The sequence below is a fragment of the Salvelinus alpinus genome, chromosome 2 (assembly GCF_045679555.1).
Source record: "Salvelinus alpinus chromosome 2, SLU_Salpinus.1, whole genome shotgun sequence".
NCBI lineage: Eukaryota > Metazoa > Chordata > Actinopteri > Salmoniformes > Salmonidae > Salvelinus > Salvelinus alpinus.
In genome coordinates this window covers 41,264,216-41,281,202 of record NC_092087.1, presented here as the reverse complement: position 1 = coordinate 41,281,202, position 16,987 = coordinate 41,264,216, and the positions used below count along the sequence as shown (strand labels likewise).

The 16,987-nt window shown below is 43.1% G+C and overlaps 1 protein-coding gene across 1 annotated transcript in view; it reads left to right on the top strand.

Annotated features, from left to right (window-relative positions):
* LOC139561486 (lysine-specific demethylase 5B-B-like) overlaps positions 1 to 16,502 on the top strand; it is a 30,586-nt gene extending 14,084 nt beyond the window's left edge. The window contains exons 15-26 of the mRNA XM_071378622.1: positions 1,879 to 2,060; positions 2,446 to 2,570; positions 2,909 to 3,059; positions 4,408 to 4,528; positions 5,507 to 5,862; positions 11,224 to 11,362; positions 11,662 to 11,841; positions 12,013 to 12,171; positions 12,463 to 12,997; positions 13,149 to 13,354; positions 15,162 to 15,419; positions 15,626 to 16,502. Of these exons, the coding sequence (XP_071234723.1) occupies positions 1,879 to 2,060; positions 2,446 to 2,570; positions 2,909 to 3,059; positions 4,408 to 4,528; positions 5,507 to 5,862; positions 11,224 to 11,362; positions 11,662 to 11,841; positions 12,013 to 12,171; positions 12,463 to 12,997; positions 13,149 to 13,354; positions 15,162 to 15,419; positions 15,626 to 15,760 (2,547 nt within the window). The 3' untranslated portion in view covers positions 15,761 to 16,502. The remainder of the gene's footprint in view (positions 1 to 1,878; positions 2,061 to 2,445; positions 2,571 to 2,908; positions 3,060 to 4,407; positions 4,529 to 5,506; positions 5,863 to 11,223; positions 11,363 to 11,661; positions 11,842 to 12,012; positions 12,172 to 12,462; positions 12,998 to 13,148; positions 13,355 to 15,161; positions 15,420 to 15,625) is intronic.
* Positions 16,503 to 16,987: the final 485 nt, after the last annotated feature.

The following is a 16,987-nucleotide window of genomic DNA, read 5'->3' as shown; positions in this document are numbered from 1 at the left end:
CTGAAGTAATTTGGTTTTTACGAATTATCTTTGAAAGACAGGGTCCTGAAAAGGGGACAATTCTTTTTTTTTTGCTGAGTTTATATATAAAGAAGTTATTCTAGAATTGATTAAATACACATTTTCCTCATAAATCTACACAATACCCCATAATGACAAAGCGAAAAGTATTTATTTTTTATTTTAGCACATTCTATAAAAAATGTACAGAAATACTTTATTCAGACCCTTTGCTAATGGACTTGAAATTGAGCTCGGGTGTATCCTGTTTACATTGATCATCCTTGTTGTTTTTAAAACTTAAGTCCACCTGTGGTAAACTTAATTGATTGGACATGATTTGGAAAGGCACACACCTGTCTTTATAAGGTCCTACAGTTGACAGTGCACGTCAGAGCAAAAACCAAGCCATGAGGTCGAAGGAATTGTCCGTAGAGCTCCAAGACAGGATTGTGTCGAGGCACAGATCTGTGGAAGGGTACCAAAAAAGAGTTCCTCTTCTGGAAGGTTCTCCCTTCTCTTCAGCACTTCACGAATCAGGCCTTTATGGTAGAGTGGTCAGACAGAAGCCACTCCTCAGTAAAAGGCACATGACAGCCCGCTTGGAGTTTGCCAAAAGGCACCTAAAGATTATCAGACCACGAGAAACAAGATTCTCTGGTCTGATGAAACTAAGATTGAACTCTTTGGGCTGAATGCCAAGCATCACGCCTGGAGAAAATCAGACACCTCCCAACAGTGAGGCATGGTGGTGGCAGCATTATGCAGTGGGGGTGTTTTTCAGCAGCATGGACTGGGAGACTAGTCAGGATCGAGGGAAAGGTGAACGGCGCAAAGTACATTGAGATCCTTGATGCAATCCTGCTCAGGACCTCAGACTGGGGTCAAGGTTCACCTTCCGGCCTCCCGGGTGGCGCAGTGGTCTAGGGCACTGCATCGCAGTGCTAGCTGCGCCACCAGAGTCTCTGGGTTCGCGCCCAGGCTCTGTCGCAGCCGGCCGCGACCGGGAGGTCCGTGGCGCAACCCGATCGAACATCTTCTGGAGAGACCTGAAAATAGCTGTGCAGCGACGCTCCCCATCCAAACTGACAGAGCTTCAGAGGATCTGCAGAGAAGAATGGGAGAAACTCCCCAAATACACGTGTGCCAAGCTTGTAGCGTTATACCGTAAGACTTGATGCTGTAATCGCTGCCAAAAGTGCTTCAACAAAGTACCTAGTAAAGGGTCTGAATACTTATGTAAATGTGATATTTCTGTATTTTTTATTTTTTAGACATTTGCAAAAATGTCTAATCCTGTTTTTGCTTTTTCATTATGGGGTGTTCTGTGTAGATTTCAACAATTTTAGAATAAGGCTGTAACGTAGCAAAATGTGGGGAAAGTCAAGGGGTCTGAGTACTTTCTGAATGCACTGTATATACTGTATTCTAGTCCTATCCAATTGAACTATTGCTCTACATATCCATATCCAATATCCATATCCATATCCAACGTTCTATCCTACGTATTCTTCAGATATACTATATATTCTATCCATCTACTGTCCATAATGTCTATACATCCCATTTATTTATACTCTGACATTGCTCTTCCTAATATTTCTTAATTCCATTCTTTAACTTTTTTAGAGTTGTGTATTAGATTACTGCACCGTTTCGCTACACTTGCAATATCATCTGCTAAATATGCGTATGCGACCAATACAATTTGATTTGAAATGGCCACAGTTAACTTTCCTCCACATGTGTCTATGTGCCCGGTTCATCCCTGTCTCTCCTCCTAGTATGGCTCTAGGTGTGGGTGTCTGTGTGTGATCTCTTTGACACTACTAATCTGTGTGTGTGTGTGTGTTGATGACCGTATCTGTGTGTTCCCAGGGCGTGCAGCGTTCCCAGCAGGCAGAGTACGACCTGCTGCCAGACGAGGAGCGCCAGTGTTCCAAGTGCAGGACCACCTGCTACCTGTCTGCCCTCACCTGTCCCTGCAGCCCCGGCCAGCTGGTGTGTCTGCACCATGCCCACGACCTCTGCTCCTGCACCTCCAGCAAACTCACACTCAAGTAAGTCAATCCACAGCCAAGTTAATTCTAAATGCCCACATAATGTTAATATACATCATGTCCCCCTCATTACGTACATCCCATGTTTTACAGAAACGTGCAGTCAACAGAAGCTCAAATGCTAATTTACAGATCCCATGCACAAATGTATTTTTTTAAATTATGTTCTCGACTAAAATGCCCCTTTTTAAGAACGTGTCAACTTAAAGTAAGGGTCAAAGTTGGAGTGCGCAGCATTGAAACGTCTAAAGACCTAGACCTTCTGATAAAGACGAAACACTAAAAAGATATGGGTCACCTGGCTAGAAAATCACCAATTGTGACAGCTGTTACTCAGCCAGGATTAGTCCTCAGAAACATACTAGACCTGTGTCTTGGTCTACAGCTACAGGTTTACCATGGCTGAGCTCTACCCCATGATGGAAGCAGTCACTCTGCGTGCTGAGTCCTACACATACTGGGTCTCCCATGTCAGTGACATCCTGGAGGCCAAACAAGACAAGAAAAGTGGTAAGTAGTAACCCTAAGTAGGATACCTCTTTGGGTTCAGGCATCTATGTAATTCAAATTGTTCCTTACGTAATAAAACGCAAAATGTTTTGGTTGCTTATTTGCATAACCCAAAGAAGACAAGATGTTCTTAAATGTCTCATGGAATGTTTTGTACTCCTCATCACCCAGATATGTGGTCTTTGTCTAAGGATGCACACAGAATACCAGAATAGTTTAAAATAGATTATTCTCTACTCTTTGCTAATTGTACAGCTTACGTGATCATTGGACCGTGATTCTTTGAATGCATTGATGACTTTGTTTAAAGCCATGTTGGTTTATTTATGTGTGTTCAGGCTTGGAAGAGCTGCGCTCCCTGGTGGTGGAGGCAGAGGTGAAGCGGTTCCCTCAGCGTGACCTCTTGCGGCAGCTCCGCACAGTCACCCTGGATGCTGAGAAGTGTGCTGTGATGGCCCAGCAGCTACTCATTGGGAAGAGGCAGACCAGGTAGGCTGTGTGCGTATAAACACACATGATTTGTATTATCATGCTTTTTTAATAAAAACATTTTACCCCCTTTTTCTCCCCAATTTCGATCTTGTCTCATCGCTGCAACTCCCCAATGGGCTCGGGAGGCGAAGGTCGAGTCATGCGTCCTCCGAAACATGACTCGCCAAACCGCGCTTATCACCCGCCCGTTATCCCGGAAGCCAGCCAGACCAATGTGTCGGAGGAAACCCGTTGAACTGACGACTGAGGTCAGCCTGCAGGCGCCCGGTCCGTCACAAGGAGTTGCTAGAGCGCCATGAGCCATGTAAAGCCCACCCAGCCAAACCCTTCCCTAACTCGGACGACCCTGGGCCAATTGTGCTGTTGTGATACAGCCCGAGATCGAACCTGGGTCTATAGTGATGCCTCTAGCACTGCAATGCAGTGCCTTAAACCACTGCACCACTCGGGAGGCCCATTTAAAATGCTTTCTAATGTTAAAATTAGGGATGAACCGAAATTACAACATCCTCCACAACAGAGAACAGTTGATTGTCAAGGGCAATGAATACCATTATCTTGGCGTTAATGGTTTTCGCCTTTGAGTTGTCTCGCTGAAATGTTGTTACTCTTTCAAAGGACTGCTAGACTTGAACTTGTTGGAAGTGTGAGCTTAGTTTTTCTTCTTCTTTTGTTCTAAGTAGTCGCCGAACGTTTGGGGATAATGCACTTTAAAATTAGTAATTAGGTTTGTGGTATTGAAAGATTTCACTTTCTCCTGTCCTCTGGAAATAATAGCAGCACAAATGTTGCATATGGCCTTTTTTATCTTCCTTTGAAACTTCTTCAAAATAGATCCACATAGCAGACATTGTGGGCTAGGTTAGGAATGCTGTGTTGCACATGTAGCGCAGTATTTTTCGTGGCGTCATTGTCATCTACCTACGTTATATAGGTATGCACATCAGCTTTGACATTGGTTTTTTCACATCAGTGTTAAACTAGACATCGGGCCCATGCCGATGTTGGCATTTTTCGCTAATATCGTCCGATATGCTTACCGATATATTGTGCATTCCTAGTTAACATCCTTTACCACACCTGATTCTTGTATTCTTAGCCACATAGTTAGCCAAATGGTAGCTAATTCTGAAAGCAATAATGTAAGTAAGTAGCCTTGCACAAGCCTTGGCCTGACAAGCCAGAACAGCTTATAGTGTAGGAGCCAAAGGCAGCTTGATGTATAAGTACACCCCCTGGACAGGATGCAAATCTATCGCAGATCAAATGTGCTTTAGTGAAAATGTATTTCAGCTTGTGTGCCCTGAATGTTAGCCATGTCTCTGATCTAGTGTGTTGTTGTCAGGTATCGTTCAGGTGGGAGGAAGTCCCAGAGCCAGAACCTGCTGACAGTGGAGGAGCTCAGGTCGTTTGTCAGGCAGCTGCACAACCTACCCTGCAGCATCCGCCAGGCCCCCTTACTCAAGGTAGGCGTCAGGAAGGTTTTACTTGATATACGGTTGTCTTAATTACCTTACATGTTGACCACACCAAAAATAAATGTACACCTACATGTTATTCAATCATTGCACCCACACTGCTCGCGCGCGTCAACGAGCGTCTGCGTAGCCAGGCGCTGAAATAGAACTTGGTTCTATTTGTGACGTTTGAAGTGCTGCAAGTCCCACCTCTCCCATCTTCTCATTGGTTTTTAGGAGTATATACCCACGTGGGTGATTGAAAGATAAACTGAGGTCCACACTCCAGTCCAGTTGGTGGTGGTAATGCACCTTAAAGTTGGATGCCAACCATCATATAAAGTCCAAAAAAGAAGCCTGAAGGAGGAGAAGTTACAAGAAAATAACTCTGTTTACCCTTTTATCTGTGGATTAATTGTTGGAGTAGAGGACCTTGTGCATTTCAGATAAAATAACAACCCAATGTTTATATCCTAAGACAAATTAGCTACTAACAGCAAGCTAGCTAGCTAAATTACCATAAATGTTTAATGCTTTTCGACCTGTCCCCAAATGAATGTAGTTGGTTCAGAGTTTTGATATTTCAACCTGCGTGTCCTGATCGTGTCTGGTGTGGGTGGACAAAATCAACATGCGAACGATGGCGCACGCACGTGCGAGCGGTGTGGTCAGCATGTTAGTTGAATGCACTGGTTGTAAGTCACTCTGGATAAGAGTGTCTGCTAAATGACATTAAAGTAAATGCATGGTGATTGGGGCCGGAGGACCTACTACCACCACAGTAACAAGTCAAGTACTTTGTTTCTCACTTCACTAACACACCTGACTCAGCTCAGCAGTCTTGATGAGTTGATTGATTACTTGATGTGGCACTAGGCTGGGACAAAAGCCTACCTACAAGCCACCGTAGTCTTTTAGGACCAGGAGAACACTGAAAAACAACAACTTTAATTGATTAGTGCTTTAACCTGCTTGTATTTCTCCCAGGACCTGCTGACCCGCGTGGATGACTTCCAGCAGAGCAGTGAGCAGCTCCTCTCTGACGAGGCCCCCAGCCCAGCGGCGCTGCAGGGCCTGCTGGACCTGAGCTTGGGCCTGGATGTGGAACTTCCCCAGCTGGCCCTGCTCAGGGAGAGGCTGGAGCAGGCCCGCTGGCTAGGCGGGGTTAAGGGGGCCAGTGTCCGGCCCCACAGCCTATGTCTGGACACCATGCGGAGGCTGATAGACCAGGGGGTGGGCCTGGCCCCACACGGCTCAGTGGAGAGGGCTATGGCCCACCTGCAGGAGCTGCTCACCATGTCGGAGCACTGGGAGGAGCGGGCGCTCCGCCTCATGGAGGCTAGGTGAGAGGCTAATTGACGAGGAGGCGAGTGGCTTAGACAGTACTGTAATTGAATATGCAATGATTTATATATACACTAGATGACTGATAGGGGGCGCTGTGTTTAAGCCACCATCTTGGCACTCATCACCATTGTAGAAAATATTTTGGAAGCTATAGAAAATACTTTATTAATGTCTACATTATTCTATTAGACACCTTAATGCATACTTTTTTACATTATATTATGTGAGTTTAACAAATGTCTGAAAATATATAAACATTTTCCTTAAAGTATCATTTTTAGATATTACTGATGTTACTGTCCCCACTACAACAAAAAATACTTAAATGCATGTAATTTTGTCCTTAACATTTAATTGAAATACTGTAGAATTCCATTCAGCCACTCAATGGCAAAGACATAGCATCAGCAATCCAGGGTTTATATACACTGAGTGTACAAAACATTAGGAACACTATTAATATTGAGTTGCACACCCTTTTGCCCTCAACATCATCAATTCGTTGGGGCATGGATTCCACAAGATGTCGAAAGCGTTCCATTGGAATGCTGGTCCATGTTGACGCCAATGCTTCCTACAGTTGTCAAGTTGGCTGGATGTCCTTTGGTCCCCCACCCATTCTTGATACACATGGGAAACTGTTGAGTGTGAAAAACCCAGAAAATTTGAAGTTCATGAGACACACACTGGTGCGCCTGACACCTACTACCATACTCTGTTCAAAGGGATTTAAATATTTTGTCTTGCCCATTCACCCTCTGAATGGTACACATACACAATCCATGTCCATCTTTTAAACTGTCTCCTCCCCTTCATCTACACTGAAGTGGATTTAACAAATGACATCAATAAGGGATCATAGCTTTTACCTGGTCAGTCTGTCATGGAAGAGGTGTTTGTAATGGTTCTATTCTACATGAAACAATGTACATGGAAAACTCTTGGTTCAGTTGTCACCTTTATTTCTTGCCCTGAGACAGGGCTGTAGACACCTAGCTGTAGTAGGAGTCAACCTGAGACAGGGCTGTAGACTTCTTTCCTGATTTGAGTAATAAATCATTTTTCAAGCGCAACTGAACCAAAAAAACAACTTCTCTGGTTGAAGACAGTCAATGTGGCATCGATATGAGTCAAACATTTATTCCCGTGTCTCAATTTACCACAAAGTGTAAATAGGATAATTTTGGTCATAAAGTCGGCATCGTCCAAAACTGAGATTTGCGAGATGTAAGGAATCTAGTATGTAACAGATTTCCTTGGGTTGGGCAGCACCGTAATGGCGCCAGAGGGAATGGTGGCAGTTTTCTGGTCTCCTGGCCAATTGTACAATTATTTATTTTTTTGCTGATCATAGGATGCCCCTTTCCAACAAGTCAGTTTGTCAAATTTCTTCCCTGCTAGAGCTGCCCCGGTCAACTAAGTGCAGTTATTGTGAAGTGTAAATGTCTAGGAGCAACAATGGCTCAGCTGCGAAGTGGTAGGCCACACAAGCTCACAGAATGGGACCGGTGAGTGCTGTAGTGCGTAAAAATCGTCTGCAACACTCACTACTTAGTTCCAAACTGCCTTCGGCAGCAACGTCAGCACGATAACTGTTCGGAAGATTCATGAAATGGGTTTCCATGGTCGAGCAGCAGCACACAAGCCTAAGATCACCATGCGCAATGCCAAGCGTTGGCTGGAGTGGCGTAAAGCTCGCCGCCATTGGACTCTGGAGCAGTGGAAGCGCTTTCTCTGGAGTAATGAATCACGCATCTAGCAGTCCGACGGATGAATCTGGGTTTGGTAGATGCCAGGAGAACGCTACTAGTTACTTTTTTTTGTTTTTTTGCAGCAGTGTATTTACCACCACAAACTGATGCTGGCACTGAGATCGCACTCAAAGAGCTGTCTAGGGCCATAAGCAAACAAGAATATGCTCACCCAGCTGCTCTCCTAGTGGCCGGTCACTTAAAAAATGTTTTTTTACCATGTCACATGTGCAACTAAGGCGACAAAACTTTAGATCACCTTTTACTACACGCGCATACAAAACTCTCCCTCGCCATACATTTTGCGAATCTGACCACAACTCTATACTCCTGATTGCTGTTTACAACCAAAAACTCAAACAGGAAGTACCAGTGACGCGCTCAATACAGAAGTGGTCCGATGAAGCAGATGCTAAACTACCGGACTCTTTCACTAGCACAGACTGGAATATGTTCTGCGATTCATCCGATGGCATTGAGGAGTTTACCACATCAGTCACTGGCTTTATTAATAAGTGCATCGATGACATTGTCCCCACGTATGTACATCTCCCAAACAGAAGCCATGGATTACAGGCAACATCCACACTGCGCTAGAGCTGTCGCTTTCAAGGAGCGGAACACTAATCGGGACGCTTATAAGAAATCCTGCTACGACCTCAGATGAACCATCAAACGGGTGACGTGTCAACATAGGACCAAGATCGAATCCTACTACACTGGCTCTGATGCTTGTCGGATGTAGCAGGGCTTGCAAACTATCACAGATTACAAAGGGGAAACCCAGCTGCAAGCTATCCAGTTGATGCGAACCTACCAGAAGAGCTAAATACCTTCTATGCGCGCTTCGAGGGTAGAAACATTGAACTATGCATGAGAGCACCAGCTGTTCTGGATGACTGTGTGATCATGCTCTTCGTAGCTAACATTCACAAGGCCGAAGTGCTAGACAGATTACCAGTACACATACTCCGAGCATGCACTGACACCTTTAGTTGGTTCTCCCCATTTTGATTTCTAGAAAAACAATCCTTAATCTGATTTCCCTGATTTTTGTTTTACTTCACTTATTTGGGTTTCTTCCTGTATTTAATTTGTGTGGGTTTCCTTTTATTTGCGTCTTGGGCAAATTTAGTGGGTACACATGGTGGGTGTCTTTTTTAGGTTCCAGTTGTTGTTGCTAGTCAACTTTCAGTGAGTCATGTTTTTCATTTTGGTTGTTGGTCAGTGAACCTTTGTTAGTTCCCCCTTCTGTTTGAGTGACATTTTTGGTTTTCTTGCTGGGGAACGTAACGGTATCATGTGTTTTTTATGACCTTTCTAAACAAAATATTAATGGATGTTTTTGATTTGTGTATATTAAATGGATTTATTAGACTGGTGACTATTGGTACTCGTCGAGGCGCAACTATTCTAATGTTAAATATGCATACAGTCATTTTGATTGTCGTGCACTTTTTTTAAGGATGAAATGCGAAAGTTTCATCTTATGATATTTATCTCAAAGTACTGATAGTGTAAAAAGACATTTAGGAAAAGTCAGGGACAGGTGGGTTCAAGGTTTTTATTGAAATTACAAATTGAAAACGGTACGATTGATAGTCTTGGCGGTTCTAGTGTTAAGTGTGGTTTGAACTACTGTGGCTGCCATCTTAGCTATGCCATCTTGTCTGCATATTTGTCACTGCTGTAACCGTTACTGTTCCTACTGATGTTAATAGTATTTTACTGGTCACTGGTGTTAAACAGCTGTGTAAAGTTATATTGTGTGAAGTAAATTGTTACTAATCAAAAAAATATATATATTATCATTAGCCTTTTCTGTCTTTCATTATATACTGTATGCAAATTAAATAATCCAATTACATTCTGGAAAGCCTGAATTGTCATCTAAATTATAGGTAACAACAGTGACAAAGGCAGTACAAGCATTTTTTTTAATGTTTTGTTGTAAAAATGCATTAAGCTGTAACTTATGTTGATTTATAATGTTAAAGGATGACTAATACATTTTGGTTAAAAAACAGATTGACCATTTTCATAGAATGACCCAGAAGTGGAATTTTGATAATATTACCGTTGCATCAACACTCGGCACGCTAAATGGCTTATGGCACAGTAGGCAATAAATGACTTGCCGATAATGTTGCATAAAACATTTTGAAAGGTCTATCATTAATCCCCGAACACACAGGCCCTTGATGCTGTCAATTGGCCAATTTTAAAGTGTATAGGCTTGACCAATTTGGCCATCTTTTTTAACAATGTGATAATACACTCCAAAGTGATAACATGATGTAAATTAATGAAATAATCAAAATAAAAATGTTATTATTTATTAGCCTAGTGGTTATAACTATTTAGGCATATCATGTAAAATCTTTGTCAAAAGCGCAAGAGATACTGTTGCATGCAGGTCTGTATTATTTATGAGTTGATCATATAGAAATATCAGAACATTCTTTCAGCTCCAAAGCAATTGCATGTCTGTTGCGCAGGAACCACTGACTCGCTTCCTTTTTCTATAATCAAGACACCTGCTGGTAGCTCTTAACTGGTTAGGACAGCTCTCCTAAATATCTGTCGAGTAGGTGGGACTCCTTATTACTAGAGGCTTTGTGCATAGTTTTTATATTTTACCCGTAAGAGTAGAAGTAAAGTGTCTCTTCTCAGTACTTATGGCCAATGTTCTACTCTGACAAGCTTTGTGGATATAGGACCTGGTTAAACTGTTTCAAGTTGTATAGAAGGGTGAGGGACTAACTGTTTTGGCAGAGTGAATGTACAAACGCTTCCCACGTTCGAACACACACGAGACACCCACTGCAAATTATGCCCCAAAGACTGAAATCTTGTTCTCAGTGTTCCTAATGAGACTGTTTGTAACCGAGGCTAAATCAGTCATTTCTGCCCCCCTTCAGTAGTAAAGCAATATAAATGTTTTCATTAGGAAATGGCTACGAGATACACAAAACAAGTTAAATAAAATTGATTGAGACTCGTAAAACTAAATAAGGCACACTGAAATAGTACATAAATAGCACTGACACCTTCCTTGCGAAAGCTGCTTAGAAGTTCAGTCAGCAGAGAGTGAAAAGTGCAAGGTTTGCATTTTGGAGTTGAAAGCTGCTTCCTGGTGTATTAACTGGATCAGTGGGTTGGGACAGTGCTCTGCTCTGCTGGCTTACGCCACAGTTTACACAGGTGCTAGTAGCAGAGCATGAGCCCATAGCCATTAGGGTAAACTGTGGCCTAAAGTGAGACATCTTGGACCATAAGGTCATTATTTGACAACTGAACTTCAGTCAACATTTTGAAATAGAGTAACATGGTATACCGAGCACTAATTCCACTGTTTTATAAGCAACATTGCTTCAAAGAGTTGTCTTGGTTTAGTTAGATTTCAACTCGTCTGAAAAGAGAACACCTTAGTGCTAATGTGATAAGTGACTACTGTAGAGCCATATGAACTGTGAAATTAGTGACTCATTTGTACCACCTGGTTTGGGGAAGATATGAAAAGGTCTTGACAGAACTTGACACTGAAGATAAAAGCAGTACTGTACATATTTTTTTGTTTTTAAACCTAGCTTCTATTATCTCCAGGCCACGTCACCGTGTGGAAACTCTTGTGGAAGCTCTGCAGGAGGTGGCTAGTATCCCTGCCTATCTTCCCAACTGTCTGCTGCTGAAGGACACGGTGGACCAGGCTAAAGACTGGCTTCAGGAGGCAGAGACCCTACAGGTATGAGCCTCTTAGGTTATGTCCCAAAGTGCAATACATGGGGAATAAGGTGCCATGTCTTTGACAATAGCCCTGGGCAAAAGCAATGCACCACATTCTAGTTTATGATCCCATGTAATTGGAAACATTTCTGAATGAATATAGTTTTATTCTATATTGGTATCTTTTTAAATAACAATACAACTGCTTCTGGTTAGCCAGACCGAAAAGAAAAAAGCGAGAGAGAAGAGAAGGAAAGAAAGCCAGATTTCTTATAAGAGTATCTATATGCTTGTCTTTCTGTGTTTGTTTGTTTGTAGCTGGGAGGCCGTATCCCTGTGCTGGATACCCTAACTGACCTGGTGTCCCGGGCCAAGGCCATCCCAGTCTGGCTGGACCCCCTGGCTCGACTTGATTCCTTGGTGTTTGATGTGCAGGCCTGGAAGGAGAGCGCTGCCAAGACCTTTCTAATGAAGAACTCTGCTTACTCCCTGCTGGAGGTAAACCATCTACAACAATCTAATGCCAATACACATAATCAGACACCTTAGGAGTTGTCAAAAGTAGTACACTATAAAGTAAATGGTGTGCCATCTGGGTGTTCGTCTTAGAATCACTCATAAGATCCTGAGGTCTTTTGGGATTTGGCTCAGTGTCTTTTGTGTGTTTAGGTGCTGTGCCCCCGGTGTGAGGCTGGGACGGAGCCTCAGAAGTCAAAGTATAAAAGGGCAAAGGATGCGGCCCAGTGCAGCGAGAGAAACAGCGCCAGGCTGGACTGCCTGAGTGATGTGGAGAGGGCCCTCTCAGAGAGCAAGGACTCCGCCTCTGCTGTACGTGCTGCTCTCTCTCTCTGTCTACGTACATGTTTTTTTTAAACCAAAAGCAGACCATTGAACTCATTAAGTTCCACTATATTTTAAAGACACCCACTACACCCAGCTATTGCAATCAGTGAACCCCTCTAAATTGATATGAGGACCCATGATATGAAGGTGCATGATTAAATGTATGTATGGTTTGATACAGTATTCCATATACTGTAGCTGTTTGGTTACATGTATGTTGATGTAGTGAGTATTGCGTGTTGTCACGCCAACCTGTGCTGGTTTCCCTCTCTGTAGATGGCCACTCTGGCTGAGGTACGTCAGAAGGAGATGGAGAGTCTGCTGGCCCTTAGGGCCTCCAACGAGTCCAAGCTCCTCCTGGCCGGTGACTGTGGGGCATTGAGGGTGTGCGTGTGCCACAAGGCTCCGTCAGGTGCCATGCTGCAGTGCGAGCTCTGCCGTGACGCTTTCCACCGCAGCTGTGTCTTAGGCTCTAACCAGGACCCCTTGCCCAACCAGGCCTGGGTGTGCCCCCAGTGCCAACTCTCAGAGAAACCCCCTCTTGACCGGGTGCTGCCCCTGCTGGCCTCCCTGCAGCGCATCCGGGTGCGGCTGCCTGAGGGTGACGCCCTACGCTTCCTCATCGAGAGGACGGTCCGCTGGCAGCACCGCGTGCAGCAGGCCTCTGCCGAAGGGGAGCTGGGGCAGGGGGTGGCTGTGACAACATCACATCAGCGCTGGGCCTCGTCTATTCCAACCTGGGCGCCGTCTCTGACTCAGGAAACAAACAGCATGTCGTTCTACACGGAGCACCAGTGCATTCCTCTGCAGGGTCAGTGTCGGGCTAGGAACAACATCTAATACCCCAACCTCTCAGAACAAGTCACATTTCTAACATATTTATCAAATTAATGACACGTTAAAAAATATATATATATTCCTGAAAGGGCTATGTTGAGCCGTATTGTTGGTGTTTGTTTCAGGACTGAGCTCTGAGCTGGAGGAGCTGATGGTAGAGGGCTTCCTGCTGCAGGTGACTCTGCCTGAGACCCAGCAGCTGTACAGGTCCCTCCTCATTAAACTGGACCCCCACCATCACCACCACACAGACATCCCCTTTCCACAGCACAGCACAGAGCAGGATCAACACCAGCACAACTCTCAGGGAGGGAGCCCCCCTCACAACCAGGTAACATACTAGTCTACTACTTTAAGGCAGAGCTCAGGTAGCAGGCTAACCACTTGATATAATGGTTATATTGATGTATTTATGAAGTTTCTGAAAATGTGTCCTTCAGTTTGACATTCATTTTTTTCCTTTTATTTGGGTAATAAATAATACGACAAGATGTGCATTGGATCCCAGAGGATGGCACTTAAAAGCATGAATGAAAACACTTGGTCCTCGATGGTAAAACAAACATCTAATGATTAAAAGATGACAAAGTTACAAAACAAACATTATTCAAACCAAAACATCACATTCATATGTATGACTTTAGAGATCCTAATAGATGTGGTAAAGGAGTCAATGGAATGCAGACATTCCATTGACCAGATTGGCGCACATTCAACAAATCTGATCTAACAAAGTGGATATTCATCAAATCCGTCATGATTTATGTATTGTTACAGGTCCACAATGTGCTTACTTAAGTTAGATTTGGTTGTTTTCGCTGCATAACATGTAGAAGTTGTTCCTTTTCAGGTTTAGAAGACTGTGACTGCTAAATGCTAACTCCCGCTCGTATCACTTGGTTAGCATACAGAAATCGTTGATGGTAGTCATTTTTAACTGTAATGCAGATGATTGGTAACGATGACATGAACGTGTTGGGGTTGACATCCATACAAGCATTATACTCAGATTTTTACGTCAACATCGTGTGAAATACACATATAAAGAATAGCCGAAATGTAGATTTATTTTGCTGGGGTGCAATGGAGGTGTCATAATACCCATAAAACCTAGTGGTCAAACAGACAAATGGTTCCAAAAGTTTTTCGCATAGGGAATTTTAGAAACACTTAAAATAAGGTCTGTTTCGTGTAGGCTTAGCCTGGCGTGACATTTTGATAACCATGTAAATCTCTCTCGGACAAGGTGACTTATCAAAACTATACACGGTTATCAAAATATCACACCAGGTTAAGCCTACACGAAACACCTTATTTTAAGTGTTACCAAAATCCCCTATGGGAAAAATGAATGGTGGAAAAACGATTAGAACCGTTTCTTTGTTGGACCATTAGGTTTTATGGGTATTATGACTCGTACTGTGGTACTCTGAGGAGACACGGGATCATTCCCCCATGGCCCTTTCCCCCACAAGATTCCATGGCAATTCCATTGTTTTGGTCGAGTTCAATATTAAATTACTAGAGGGGATATGTCAAAGTTTCATAACTGGGTGGAAATGGCAGCCATCTTGGTCAGCGAGAAATCCAAAACCAGTGTAATTGGAATGAAGGGCAGTAGAGGCATTTCCTGCTTTGACTTATGCAGGAAAATAAAAGGCATGCGATGGATCAGAAATTGTGTAATGGAATTATAGTAAACAGGTTTTATATAAACATTTCTGTATAAATGGCCTGTAAAATATATGTAAACAGAACATAAATGTCTCGGATTTTGTTTTCTTTGAAAGCTGAGTGCTATTATATGATACAATATCAGTACTTGTTGCATTTACAACATGTCTAAATCCTATCAACTGATTTCAGCCAGTGTATGGCTGTGGATTGACTACATTGTTTGAATGGAATGTTGGCATATTGGCGGTTAATTTGAAAACATTTATGGAATTATTCCTCTAAAACTGGCCGGCTAGCTAGTTGACACGCATATAGTGCCGATAAATTACTACAGCACTGGCAAATCATGGTTGACCAACTCTCTGACCAACATGGCTGATCTTTGGACCATCATAAGAAGGTTTATGTCCATTCTAGTGTTCTAATTATGTATGACCTTCATGTGTGGTTACTGTTACCAGAATGGAGTAGCCTGTCCCAAGAAGGAGGCTGTGAACGGAAAGAGGACCAAGCGGCACATGGAGGAGGAGGGCTCCGAGCGCAAGGACAAAGCCAAGAAGCCCCGCAAGAAGAAGCCCAAGTTGAACAAGGAGAGGAGCCAGGAGGCCAAGGGGACCTCTTCACCCACCGCCACCCACTCTGACCTCTCCCTGTCGGACTCGGATGAAGACTTCACCCTGTGCGCTGCACCGTGGTGCCGAGAGCCAGAGGGGAAACAGGTTAGCATTACACCCCCCTCCACTGCGTAATGTTGTGGGTCATTTCAATGTGCTTTCCCTCCCCTCGTATCAAATTGTTTTAGAGATCAACTAACAGACTTATTGTAGTATATTCAAAATAATATGTAGTATGATTTGTATAAAGTGCGTATACAGTAACAATACAGAATCTGACCAGTGTCACTTTCCCCCTCTCATTTTATCAGGTGAATTGGGTCCAGTGTGACGGAAGCTGCCAGCAGTGGTTCCATCAGGTCTGCGTGGGAGTGTCTGCAGAGCAGGCTGAAAAAGAGGACTACATCTGTATCAGCTGCACACAGCCAGACCATACCAGGGAGTGAGGACCAAAAGGAATGGTTTTGAAGTATCATCAGTTTAGTTTAAGTCACAGCTCTGGGTGCATAACCACCCAGTGAACCTCCTTTCTTCGCTGTGCTCTGGTCCCACTGCCTCCTCATTGACCTTCCTGATCTGGCGACAACGGTGCTACTTCCTCCTTGTTCCCAGCCCAGACTGCTTTTCAGAGCTATTGAGGCTCTTCCATCACCGTTTTGTTATAGTGGCTGGCTTTACAGCCAATCAATTTCATCTTTCCAATCAATGACATGATGCAGATTGTACTGCATGAGGTTCCAACTGTCTACGAAGGAGAATAAAGTGGAGGAAACAAGACTTTTCCACTTGACTGACTTGCATGTGTAACAAGACAACAACAGGGATTTTTCAAACAAAATAAGTCAATTGGATAACATTTTTGGAACCCAGTTTTTGTACATGCATCTGAAATGTGAACCATGTTCTTCTCATGTAGAGCTAATATTATTTATCTGAGCAAATACTGAACTGCTAATTAATAGGAGTTCAGTTTTCGTCTGAGCTATGTTTGTGCTTAGAAATGGTTCTATACTAGAACCTATAGAATGCCCTCCTAGGCTGTAGGTTGAAAGTGGTGTTTTTGACTTGCAACCTAGCTAACATAAGGAACTGTGCGAATTAACTGCCACAGGTATCGTTGGACTTTTTTCCTCCTTTGGGTAAATATGTTGCAGTTTGCATAAGGAATAAAATAATTTTTTCTCACAAGTGTATGTTGTCCTTTTATTTTTGGAAGCTATCCAAACTCTTAACTAGGCCTACTAGTAAGTAGGCATCTAATACCTGTCTCTCTCTCATGGACATGAATGATATTTAATTATAGAAAGCATAATGGGATTATAATGGGTGAGAATTAATAGAATAATCCATAGTGGCGTAGAGGGCTAATCATGATTACTTTCAAGGAAATATTGGATATCTTCCAAAGACTTGAAATAAGCCCTAATATCAGTTAACATTCAAATAAATGAAAATATTAAATGTATTAAGCGCACGCTATGATGCTGGGCTATTTCGTTCCATATTTGTATCAAAATACTTTAATTCCCACTGTATTTTCTTTAACCACTGCGAGTGAAGACACGACATTTAATTCCCCAATACTCGATTTTCCACCATTTTGTTTTCTTCTAGCGAATCCTAAAACCGGTTAACAAAACTGTTCCATATCGTTCTTTTTTACTCTTGTTTAC